Here is a 13,547-nt window from a genome sequence, read left to right as displayed (position 1 = left end):
CATAAGTTTCAGGTGAGAGGGGAAAGATTTAAAAGGGATCTAAGAGGCAACATTTTTACACAGAGGGTGATGCATGTATAGAATGAGCTGCCAGAGGAAGTGGTGGAGGCTGGTACAATTACAACATTTAAAAGGCATTCTGGATGGGTATATGAATAGGAAGGGTTAGAGGGATATGGGCCAAGTGCTGGCAAATGGGACTTTAGAATATCTGATCAGCATGGACAAGTTGGATTGAAGGGTCTGTTTCCATGATGTACATCTCTATAACTCCATGGACAGAGCAGACAGGCAGAAATTGTTCCAGATCATAAAAACGAATCAAGAACAAGAGGGGACTAATTTAAAGTGATTTGCAAAATGCCACGTGAGAAAAAAATTCTACACAAGTGGTTCAGATTTAGAGCACTACCTGGATGTGTGGTTGAGGTAGTTCAATTGAGGCATTCATGTGAACATTAAATGAGCATTTAACGGAAATAATATTCAGGGTTATAGGGAAAGAGCGGGAGAATGGCATTAAATCATGATGGCCGTCTGAGACAAGCAGGCTACCTCTGCACTGTAATAGTTCTGTGATTCTATTCCTGCACTCTCCTGTTCATTGTTCCATCATTCATCATCCATAAGTTTACGTTTATTCAGATAAACTTTAAGAAACACAAACACAGACAGAAGCCACTAGGCCCAACAAGTTCAATACTTGTCAAGAATGAGTTATTCAACCTAATCCTACTTTCCAATTCTCAATTCATAAAGTGCTTTCCAAGTGTTTACTTTATATAGGAGGAGGGCGTCTGACTATCACTCCACCACACAGGGCATTCCAGTTTCTTCCTGGCAAAGTACTTTTTAAAAAAAATTTTATGCACGCCAGTTGTGCCACTCTACAAAGAGTGTCTTTATGGTAGAGACTCTGCCTTTTTAAAAACTGGTCATAACTCCCACCAAGGTCATGCTGTGGATTGAAAGAAAGTGAACTTTATTTCACATTATTTAATGACAATTTGAACTATTATGCAATTGACTTGAATAAAGTTTATAGCATTTTTTTTCTTAAAAAAAGCAAAACCTCAGTTTTTTTGTAGAGACCAAGAAAATGTCAGGGAATAACGCATATAATGCTGTGTTATAACAGCATCTTTATGAAAGCAACTTTTTTTTAAAACTCTTGCATAAGGCTTTTTCATCATTAAAAAATACCTAACAGTGTTCAGACATCCTACCTGTGAAAATGTTGCAGGAGGAGGAGGACCAGGTGGGGGAGGAGGCGGCGGCATCTCCTGGATTCAATGTGTGCACTGGTTAACTTTTCAAAATCCTAAAAGACAAAAAAAGTTATATTCCAGAGGTCCACTTTAATAAGTTTAAAAACAAACAATCTAAGTATATGAACAAACAGGCACATCAATAAATAAGTGGAAATCTCAAAATCACTGGTCAGTTTCACCTATAGGAACATTTCTCCATTTTCCACCCAGATATATACCAGCATTGCAGATTGATTGTGCAACACAGAAACAAACAACTTAATTCCTAAAAAGGATGTAAAAATTGGATGGTTTCTATAATGGCACCAGATCTGCCACACCGACATTTGGTGCAAGCTTGGAAACCTGCCCAATAATCTCTACATTATGTTATACATTCCCTAGAGGGCATAGGTTTCGGGTGAGAGGGGAAAGATATAAAAGAGACCACGGTAAAACCTTTTCCACATAGAGGGTGGTATGTGTATGGAATGAGCTGCCAGAGGAAGTGGTGGAGGCTGGTACAATTGCAACATTTAAGAGGCATTTGGATGGGTATATGAATAGGAAGGGTTTGGAGGGATATGGGCCAGGTGCTGGCAGGTGGGACTAAATTGGGTTGAGATGTCTGGTCGGCATGAAAGGGTTGGATCAAAGGGTCTGTTTCCATGCTGTACACCTCTATGACTCTATTCCAACTGTTATGATGTTTAAAAAGCAATGATGATTTAATATGAAGTGAATGGAAATCACAAGGAAGGTATTTTAAAATATTGAGTCTCTCTCATCAGAACAATGCTTTTCATTAATTGTTATTTCACATTAGACTTGCTTTATGTTTGAATCCATAAAGCATCTAGCTAGTTTCCATACCCACCCAACTTGCTGATGTAAGAATGGCACAGACTAGAGTGAGAGAAATCAGGAAATGCAAATAGAGGTAAACTAATTTGTCTCATTTTAGCATACTTCTGGAATTCTCTTGGGAGCTGCTTGTAAAGGCATCTAAGTGGTATGTCGTCAATATCGCATTAGTAGCAAAATAAGTCACACTCGCCTACAATTATACTACAGCTCTTGAAAATAAAGATGGCAGAGAATTCTTCTCTACTTATCCAGAAACACATACACAGATATCCTTTTTCTTTAAAATCAGTTAATAATATAAAACTATGAGCTATATCATTAAGTTAAAAAAAAGTTTATAGAAACACAATATTTAACAAATCTAAAATGTAATAATTCACTGGGGTATAATTGACAAGACCAAATGCTATAGAGCCTTGAATGCATCATCTATTTCACCCATAATCTCACAGAGTTCTACTGCCTGCAATCTTCCAGGATACTTGCTAAATATCAACTAGTGATAAGTTTGAAACATGGTACATCTGCATCATGAGCTACAACTTAAATTTAGCTTGTATTTTGAATTAAAGCTTTTGCAGGAATATAATCAGATATAAATTGATATCAAGACAAAGAAGGAAGCTTTAGGTCAGGTGACCAAATTATTGGACAAAGTGGTAGATTTTATGGAGCGTGTTCTGGATGGAAATAGAAGCAGAGAGCTTTAGGGAGGGAATTCCAAATTTTAAAGCCAACACTGTTGAAAATGAAGTTGTCAAAGGTGGGCAAAGGAGCATTAGTAAGGATATACAGGTTACTAGTTCAAGGACATTCCCATCACTGAACAATCAGTTCTTCCAAGTTTGCACAAGAACTTCATATTATACTACATAAGTAATATAAACATGAAGGTTGTAAATAATTTAAGAGTACTGGTGTCAGGTGTGTGTCTGAAATCTTTTACAATAATTTTCCAACATGGTTTAAAATATTATGAATTATCTTAATACATTACTTTGTTCTACTATCAAATGCAGCAGGTTTTCATCAGCTTCCATTTTACTTTGAATTGTCATTACAGCTTATCCATAAGAATTATAGGTAAATGATGAGCTATTACCTGTACTTAAGACTGACTTACAAAGAGAAAAGATGTAAACAAGAATTCCCAGTCTATTTCAAAGCAAAAGGGCTTCAGAAAGGTTAATCAGGCAGCAAACCAATTTGGATACTGCTTTGCCAACAGTAAGACTCTGCTGGGATAATCGTGATGAGTAGGGAGGAAGGATAAATATGGACAGCAGAGAAGCACACATTAAAAATAATCAGTTCTGAGGAAGGGTCAGCGGACCTGAAACATTAACTTTGATTTCTCTTCACAGATGCTACCAGACTCACTGAGCTTTTCTAGCAACATCTGTTTTTGTTTCAGAAAGGATGTACTTGTTCTGAGAAATTTCACCGAACAAAAAAGCAAAGTGGTTCATAAGTAAAGCCATTGATGTGGTGTATATGGATTTCAGTAAGGCATTGGATAAGGTTCCCCATGGTAGGCAACTGAACAAAATACAAAGGCATGGGATTGAGGGCGAATTAGTGATTTGGATCAGAAATTGGCTAGCTGAAAGCTGACAGAGGGTGGCTCTGTGTTTATGTCAGAGTCCGGATGTCCCTGGTGAAGGAGCACGCAGTGTCCACCAACACCTTCGAGATTTTCAGGGAAAGGTGGATACCGCAGGGAGTGGAGTATATTATTTCCCCATCTAACTCTATTTTGATTTAATTCCTGCCATCCCCTTCACTGTTTGATCAGGCAGCATTGCCCTTTGAGAAGGGCACTGCTTGTCACTGGTCACTCGGGTGTTTCCTTTCTTCCTAGTGGTGGAATATAAATAAAGATTTTTATACTTGTTGGTTTTCACTGTGTCTGACACCTGCACACACATGACATGGGTACTGGGGAAAAATAAGCATTACCACTGTTAGGCAGTGGTGTTGAGATAAAGAAAAAAAAAGCCAGAGTGGTGGTTGATGGGAAATGCTCATCCTGGAGTTCGGTTGAGTTTTGGAACCATGAGGTCATGCTGTAGCTCTACAAACCTCTGGTGTGGCTGCTCTTTGAGTATTGTGTGCAGTTCTGGTCACCGCATTATAGGAATGATATGGAAACTTTGGAAAGGGTTCAGACGAGATTTACTAGGATATTACCTGGTATGGAGGGAAGGTCTTACGAGAAAAGGTTGAGGGACTGGAGGCTGATTTCGTTAGAGAGAAAAAGGTTGAGAGGTGATTTAATTGAGACACGTAAGATAATCAGAATGTTAGATTAGGTGGACAGTGACAGCCATTTTCCTTGGATGGTGATGGCTAGCACAAGGGGGCAGTGTTTCAAATTGAAGGGTGATGGATATAGGGCAGATGTCAGAGGTAGTTTCTTTACTTAGAGAGTAGTAGGGGTGTGGAATTTAGTACCTGCAATAGCTGTAGACTCGCCAACTTTAAGGGCATTTAAATGGTCATTGGATAGGCATAGAATGGAACAGTGTAAGTTAGATGGGCTTCAGCTTGGTTTCACAGGATGGCACAACATTGAGGACCGAAGGGCCTATACTATGTAGTAATGTTCTATGTTCGAAAGGCAACAAATTTCAGAAATGATTTTGACAGTTTCCTAAGAACAATATCTTTTAGAAGAAACTGAATTTAATAATGAGTAACCAAATAGATTTGGCTAATAAACAACAGTTGGGCACATCCAGAAAATAATGGCAATCATAGCCTTTAGGAAGAGAAAGAAGAGTCATAAACCAAGATTTTAAGCAAGGGAAACTTAAGAAATGGGAAGAATTCTGTCTATGTGGAGATCAGCAAAGCATTCAACAAAGTTCCGCATGATAGACTGGTTTGTAAGATTAAATCACATTGGATCCGGGGTGGGGGGGTGGGGGGGGTGGGGGGCGGTGGAGGCCAACCAATCAGATATACAATTGGCTTTATGGTTGGAGACAGAGGGTGCTGGTTGTTTTTCAGACCAGACGCCTGCTACCAGCAATGTGCCATGGAGTGCTGGGTCAACTGTTTTTTGTCATTTATATTAAATGATTTCGGTGTGAATGCAGGAGATATGGTTATGGTTAGTAAGTTTGCAGTTGATATCAAAATGGGTGGCGTAGTGGTCAGTGAATGTTATCTAAGAGTACAACCTGACCTTGATCCAATGGGTCAATGGGCCAGGAGTGGCAGATGGAGTTTATTTCAGATAAATGTAAGGTTTTGCATTTTGGTAAGGCAAACTAGAGCAGTACTCATCCAGTTAATGGTAAGATCTTGGGCCCAACAAAGAGACCTAGGACTACAGGTATATAGATCCTTTAAAATGGAGTTGCAGGCAGACAGGGTGGTGAAGGTAGCATTTGGCACGCTTGCCTTCGTTGAGCTTAACATTGAGTATAGGAGCTGTTGCAATTGTACATTAGCAGAGTAGAGTAAAGTAGAGTAGCTTTTGTCATTTCTACTATATACAACTGATACAGTAAAAATGAGACAGTGTTCCTGCAGGACCAAGGGTGCTACACAGACAGCACAAACTGCATAATCGTACATGGCATCAAGTGCATAAGAAATGCAAATTATGCAAGTTATGGTGTAATAGAGAAAATATAAATAATAGACATTTTTCTAACAGCAATTCGAAGTTGTGCAAAGAATTTCAGATGGGAAAAAAGAGTCTGTTCATACTGTGTTAAGGAGCCCGATGGCTTTGGGGAAGAAACTTTCACAGTCTGGCCGCGAGAGACCGAATGCTTCAGTACCTTTTGCCAGATGGCAGGAGGGAGAAGAGTTTAAGTGAGGGATGTGTGGGGTCTTCCACAATGCTCTTAGCCTTTCAGATGCAGTGTGATATGTAAATGTCTGTAATGGAGGTCAGCTGTCCTCACTATCCATTGTAGGGTCTTATGATCCGAGATGATGCAATTCCCAAACTAGGCTGTGATGCAGCTGCTCAGGGTACTCTCGATGAACCCTCTGTAGAATGTAGTGAAGATGGGGCGTGACATGGGCTTTCCTCAGCCTCCTCAGAAAGTAGATAAGCTGCTGGGCTTTCTTGGCTATGAAGCTGGTGTTGAGGGTCCAGGTGAGATTCTCCGCTGGGTGTATGTTAAGAAATTTGGTGCTCTTCATGATATCCATGAGGGAGCTGTTGATGTCCAGCACACATTGGTCACTCCATACTCTCCTGAAGTCAACAACCATCTCTTTCATCTTTTCTACAGGTTACTGAGACAGGTTATTGGCTCTTCACAGTCTGTTAGCCGCTGTACCTCCTCTCTGTATGCTGACTTGTCATTCATGCTGATGAGATCTACTACAGTCGTGTTATCAGCGAACTTGATGATGTGATTCAACCTGTGCATCACTGCACAGTAATGCATCAGCAGGGTAAACTGAGTAGTGGACTGAGCACACAACGCTGGGGGGTGGGGGGCGTGCTCAGTGTGATGATGTTGGAGATGCAGTTCCCAATCCAGTCTGACTGAGGTCTCCCAGTCAGGAAGTCCAGGATCCAGTTACGCAGGGAGATATTTAGGCAAAGCAGGTGCTGAGGAATGATTGTGTTAAATGCAGAACTGAAGTCGATGAACAGTAGGCTGACATAGATGTCCTTCTTGTCCAGGTGGGTGAGGGTGGTGGAAATCTATCATCTGTTGAGTAGTTGAATTGATACGCAAACTGAGGGGAGGGGGTAGCAGAGTCTTAATATGCCACATCATGAGCCTCTTTAAGCACTTTATGATAGTGGGTGAAAGTGCAACAGGGCAGTAGTCTTTGAAACAGGATACTGAAGACTTCCTTGGCACGGGGACAATCATAGCGGCTTTGAAACACGTTGGAATTGTGGCGCAGCTCAGGGAGATGTTGAACATGTCTGTGAGAATATCTGCCAGTACATCAGAGCATTCTCTGAGCACTCTGTCAGGGATGTTACTTGGTCCAGCAGCCTTACATGAGTTGACTCTGCATAGTGTTTTCCTCACGTCAGCCATGGTCAGACACAGCACATCCGTATGCTGGATGAGCATAATAGAAATGTGGCCTGAGGAGCCGAGGTGGGGTCGGGGCTCTGCCCTGTATGTGTTGGGGATGTCTGTGTAAGCCAGATTCAGCATGTCCTCCCCTCTCGTCGCAAAGTCCACATGCTGATGGAATTTAGGGAGCACAGTCTTGAGGTTCGCATGGTTGAAATCTCCAGCAACAATAAACAGACCATCACGATGTGCGTTCTGCAGTCCACTGATAGTCCCATACAGTTCAGAGTGCTTCCTTAGCAATTGTACTGGGAAAAATGTACACCCCAACTATAAGGGTAGCAGTGAATTCCCGTGGCAAATAAAATGGTGTGCATCTTTTGGCCACTTTTGGATTACTCTGTATAATTCTGGTTGTTCTTCTGTAGGAAGGACATCATTAAACTTGAGATGGTGCAGAAAAAAATTTATTGGGATGTGCCAAGACTAGAGGGTTTAAGTTATTGGAGAGGCTGAATAGGCTAAGACTTCTTTCCCTGGAGCATCAAAGACTGAGGGGTGACCTTGTTGAGGTTTATAAAGTCATGAGGTGCATGGATAGAGTGAATAGCCCAGGTCTTTTTCCTAGTGCGTGGGAGTCCAAAACTAGAGTGCATAGGTTTAAGGTGAGACATGAAAGATTTAAGCAACGACTTGAGGGGCAACCTTTTCCACACAGAGGATGGTGTGTGTATGGAAAGAGCTACCAAATGAAATGGTGGAGGCAGGTACAATTACTACATTTAAAACACATCTGGATGGGTATATCAAGAGGAAGAGTTTAGAGGGATATGAACCAAATGCTGGCAAACAGGACTAGGTCCGATTAGGATGTCTGGTCGGTGGGAGTGAGTTGGACCACAGGGTCTATTTCCGTTCTTTATGACTTTATATTAAAACTATGATAAACTATTAATCTATAACAAACCCCTCAAGCAGGTACTTGGGAAAAATTAAAAAGATGAAATACCCCTAATATGAAATGCTCAACTTGTGAGTTAAGCAACCAAGGTCAATAAAGTAGCAGTATTTAAGTAAAGGGAAAGGCTTACAAAGATGTAATGAGAAAAAGACTGGGGGATATAATGTAATAAAGAGATACAAAAAAGGAAGAACAATTCTTTGAAAGATTATCAAAACTGACAGAGTGTGTTTAAAAAGTTAACAGGACATACAAACAAGGACCAACAGGCCACTCGTCCTACCATTCAATAAAATCACAGCCGATTGGATATAACCGCAAATCAATATTCCCTCACACCCTGATAACCATTCACTCCCTTGCTTACTAAGAATCTATCTACCTCTGCTTCCACCACGGTTACAAAAACAGGGTAAAGCAGGATTCCAAAGACTTAAAAAACATCTAAAAAAAAAATTCACTTCATTCCGGTTTAAAGTGGGCAACTCCTAAAATATTTACAGCGGGCATACTTCCAGATTTTCCAAATGTGGAACTTCTTCTCCACATTTAACTGATCAAGAACACTCAGGATTTTTACAGGTTTCAATCATCACCTCTTATTTTTCTAAACTGTAGCATGTTCAGCTTTTCTTTTAAAGACAACCCACCCATTCCAGATATTAGTTTAGTAATTCTTTCCTGAAATACACCAAATGCCTTTACATCCTTCATTAACTGAAGTGACAAATATTTTACACAGTACAACAGATACAATCTCACCAGTGCCATGCATAACTGAAACATAATTTCTCTAAATTTTGCATTAACTTTCCCTCCAAATATATAATATTCTATTAGCTTTCCAAATTAATTATTATATCTGTATTGTGATTTTGCAGGTGGAAACGTTGATTCCTCTGAATCTTAGAACTCTACAATATCTCACCAGAAATAATATGCTCTTTTATTCTTCCTGTCAAATTAGAAAATTTTACATTTCCCACAAGATACGCTATTTGCTAGATCCTTGCTCATTCACTTAACCTATTTGTATCCCTTTATATGCTCCTTGTGTCCTCTCCACAACTCACTTTTGTAAATACTTGTTTGTCTCTAACAAATTTGGCAACCATGCATTTGTCCAAGTCATTTACATAAATTTTAACAGTGGAGGTCCCAGAATTTATCCGTCTGGTACACCACTCATTATATCTTGCCAACCTAAAAAAGATTGATTTATTCCAACTCTATGTTGGCCAGCCAATGCTACCCCCACACCATGTGCTTTCATTTAACACAACAATCTTTGTTGTAGCACTTAATCAAAAGCCTTCTTGAAATCTTTGTGCAGTATGCTGACTAGCTCTTCTTTAACCAGATCACATGCTACTTCCTTAAAGAGTTCCAATAGATTGGAAACATTATTTCCCTTTCTTAAAGCCACATTGACTCTGCTGGATGACCTTGAACTTTTCCAAATGTCTTTGCTGTCACTTCTTTATTAAGCTTATAACATATTCCCTCTGATAGATGTTAAGCTAATGGGCCTCTAATTTCCTGCTTTAGGTCTTTCTTCCTTTTTGAATAAAAGGAGTTATATTGCGATCTTCCAATCGAGTGGGACCTAGCCTAAGCCAAGGGAGTTTTGGAAAATTAAAACCAGCACATCAACTATCTCAATAATCATTTCTTTTAAGACCCCAAGGTGAAATTTAGTAGGACCTCCAATTGTTATTCCACAGCTCCGACTTACTCAGTACCACTACTCTGCTGATTATAATTTTCTTGAGATCTACTCCTTCCTTCATGATTTATCACTGCTTCCAAGGTGGTATGCTTTCCTTTATTGGTCAAAACATTGAATATAGGAGTTGGGAGCTCATGTTGTGGCTGTACAGGACTTTAGTTAGGCCACTTTTAGAATACTGTGTGCAATTCTGGTCTCCTTCCTATCAGAAGGATATTGTGAAACTTGAAAGGGTTCAGAAAAGATTTACAAGGATGTTGCCAGGATTGGAGGATTTGAGCTATAGGGAGGGGCTAAATAGGCTGGGACTCTTTTCCCTGGGGTGTCGGAGGCTGAGAGGTTACCTAATAGAGGTGTATAAAATCATAAGGGGCATGAATAGGGTAAATAGGCAAGGTCTTTTCCCTGGAGTGGGGGAGTCCAGAACTAGAGGACATAGGTTTAGAGTGAGAGGGGAAAGATATAAAAGAGACCTAAGGGGCAACTTTTTCGACACAGAGGGTGATGTGTGTATGGAATGAACTGCCAGAGGAAGTGGTGGAAGCTGGTACAATTACAGTATTTAAAAGGCATCTGGATGGGTATATGGCATTCTTCCTCCAGGCGTCTGGTGGTGAGGGAGTGGCGGTGAAGGAGGCCCAGGACCTCCATGTCCTCAGCAGAGTGGGAGGGGGAGTTGAAACGTTGGGCCACGGGGCGGTGTGGTTGATTGGTGCGGGTGTCCCGGAGATGTTCCCTAAAGCGCTCTGCTAGGAGGCGTCCAGTCTCCCCAATGTAGAGGAGACTGCATCGGGAGCAACGGATACAATAAATGATATTAGTGGACGTGCAAGTAAAACTTTGATGGATGTGGAAGGCTCCTTTAGGGCCTTGGATAGAGGTGAGGGAGGAGGTGTGGGCGCAGGTTTTACAGCTCCTGCAGTGGCAGCGGAATCATTAAGTACTGCTCACTGAGTTCAAACTAACCTGAACTAGTTTGGTTAGTACAGCTCAGTTTTCACAGTGGAAGACTGCATACATTGAAATGCAGTGCCAGAAATGGACAAACATTAACTGTTCTTCCACTTTTACATTTTCATGAATGTGAAGTGATTTTATTGGGGGGGGCGGGGGGAGCAGGGCACATTTGACTAAATGACTAGTGGCAATACTATCAATTATTCTAAAGCTCTAAACATTGAGATTTGCAAAAATTGTTTGAGTTCTCACATTGTGAATTGTTAAAACCAATTTTAAAAAGGTGAAATAACTTATGCTATCCAATTCTTTACAAGAGAAATTAACACCACCTTCATAACTGCTAATGGTTTATGCTGCGGTTTGCACAGAACAAAAGGCAGTTGCATATTCACATCTACAAACACAGAGATGTTATCTATGTATCTGTGCATCAAGTTTTATTGACAAGCTGCATTGCTGGACATGATTCAAAATAAAATTTCATTATACACACTTAAAATTATAATGTAAAATTTTGCTTTATTTATGAGAATGAATCGCAATCTTTATTTTCAATTTTGTTAATGTGCAAAGTAACTGTTCTTTTGAAGGCCTCTGCTTGTCTCTTAAAAATGGTCAACAGGAAAAACAATGCTGCTGAATTACCACAATCACTGCCATTTGTGGGGTATCAGTACTTACATCTGGCTTCTTGCTGGATTCTACACCTTACTTAAATGTACTAAAAGCATGGCAGAAAATAAAAACAAATCAGCAATTGCTCAAAAGAACTTTTCCACAGTCATCTTTCCACAAGTTTGTTTAAAAGAAATAGGATTTGTACATTACTATATTACAATATTTTAAAATAAAAGGCAAAAAATACTAATTGGTAAATAGGTTCTATGGTATTGCACAGCAGAGTGGCTCATGGTTAGCATTGCTGCTTCACAGCACCAGGCACCCAGGTTTGATTCCACCCTTGGGCAACCATCTATGTGGAGTTTGTGCAAACTCCCCATGCCTGTATGGATTTCCTCTGGGTGTTCTAGTTTCCTGCCATCAGTTCAAAGATGTGCTGGCTAGGTGGATTGGCCATTCTAAATTGCTTATAGGGTCCAGCATGTGTAGGTTAGGTGGATTAGTTGTGGGAAATGCAGAGTTACAGGGAATGGGTCTGGTCTCTGATACTCCTCAGAGGACTGGTGTGGACCCAGTGGACTTCCATGCTCTAGGGATTCTATGATTCTCCCTTACTAATTTTTTCTTATAGGTGAATAGGAATTATGGAGTGGCATGGTGGCTCACTGGTTAGAATTCCTGCCTCTCAGTGCCAGGGACCCAGGTTCAATTCTAGCCTTGGGCAACTGTTTCCACATTCGTCCAGTGTTTGTGTGGTTTTCCTCTGGGTGCTCTGGTTTCCTCCCATAGTCCGAACATGTGCAAGTTAGATGGATTAGCCATGGGAGGTGCAGGTTGCAGGGATGGGTAGGGGAGTGAGGCTGAGTGGGATGCTCCTCGGAGAGTTGGTGTGGACTTATTGGATTGAATGGTCTATTTGCACACTGTAGGGATTCTATGGAATATACTTAACTAACTTAGCTTAAGTATAGAACACTTGTACCTTTCAATATGACTTTCAGGAGGGCAATATTTTTGAGGGCAACAATCTTATATTATTGGATATTATTATCCAATAATAATTGGATGATTATTTAGATAGAAATAGCAGGGTATGGGGGACAAAGCAGAAGCACTAGATAACGATGCTTGATTGAAGAGCTTTTACAGACATGATAGGCCAAATAGCCTCCTTCTGCACCACAAGACTGATTTTATGTTGCTATGATACAATATACTTCTAAAAAATTGTAATGCTCAAACATAATCAGCCTTTCAACTGATTAAAATGACAGTGGATGTAATAGCATGAAACTATTTCAGAAGTAAAAGGATCACAGAACTCTGAGAAAAGTAGTATGAGTGTATTTAAAGATAACTAGTCTCAAATTCTCAACATAAATATGAAGCAAGTGGTACATGACAGTACTAATATATACACCATAATTAAGTAGCAGTCCTTAACAATAGTCATTTAGTAGTCCAAAAGAATTAAGCAAGCTATAAATTAGAAAGGCCCTCTATTCAGAATTCTGCAAAATGTGCATTAACTGCAGAAATGCCGCTGTCAAATATACTGTGCTTCTGCCATTGGATTTAACTTGTAAACACAGAAAAAAAAGACTCATGTTTTGTCGGCACTTAAAACACTTTATCTTGTATATAAATCAGATTTCATTAACCAGCTCTATTTTTGTCCCATAAAATGTGTGGAATGAGCACATTTTATGAAAGACTATGATGCTAATTGTGGTACAAGAACATTTTGTTTTAAGTCAGTATATCAAAAATTCAACAAGGGGGCAGTTTTGAACCCAAAGTTCAGAGATGTACCCAGGCAGGTGGAAAGTATCAGTGTAGGAGCACTTTGGAGATAGTGACCATAACTCAGATATACTTAGGATAGTTATGGGAAAGGATAAGGATCAGCCAGGAATAAAAGTTCTAAAGTGGAGAAAGGCTAATCTGATGAAGGCAAGATATGATTTAGCACACATGGACCACAAGTAGCTACTTTCAGATAAAACAGTGTCAGAGCACTGACGATCATTCAAAGAGAAAATAGAGAGAGTACCAGGCAAATACATTCCCATGAATACAAAAAGGTGGCACCGAGACCAGAGAAGCCTGCTGTTATGGGATATAAAGATTAGAATTAAGAGGGGAAAAAA

The 13,547-nt window shown here is 40.1% G+C and overlaps 1 protein-coding gene across 5 annotated transcripts in view; it reads right to left on the bottom strand.

Annotated features, from left to right (window-relative positions):
• Positions 1-13,547, bottom strand: part of LOC140482169 (WAS/WASL-interacting protein family member 1-like) — a 136,530-nt gene that overhangs the window by 34,161 nt on the left and 88,822 nt on the right. For all 5 annotated transcript variants that reach the window (XM_072579182.1, XM_072579185.1, XM_072579181.1 and 2 more), the window contains one exon: positions 1,227-1,321. In XM_072579182.1, coding sequence (XP_072435283.1) covers positions 1,227-1,280 — 54 coding nt within the window. In that variant the 5' untranslated portion in view covers positions 1,281-1,321. The remainder of the gene's footprint in view (positions 1-1,226; positions 1,322-13,547) is intronic.

This window comes from Chiloscyllium punctatum, chromosome 10 (genome assembly GCF_047496795.1).
Source record: "Chiloscyllium punctatum isolate Juve2018m chromosome 10, sChiPun1.3, whole genome shotgun sequence".
Taxonomy (NCBI): Eukaryota; Metazoa; Chordata; class Chondrichthyes; order Orectolobiformes; family Hemiscylliidae; genus Chiloscyllium; species Chiloscyllium punctatum.
The sequence above is the reverse complement of the archived record's forward strand: the minus strand, read 5'-3'. Positions and strand labels throughout refer to the sequence as shown.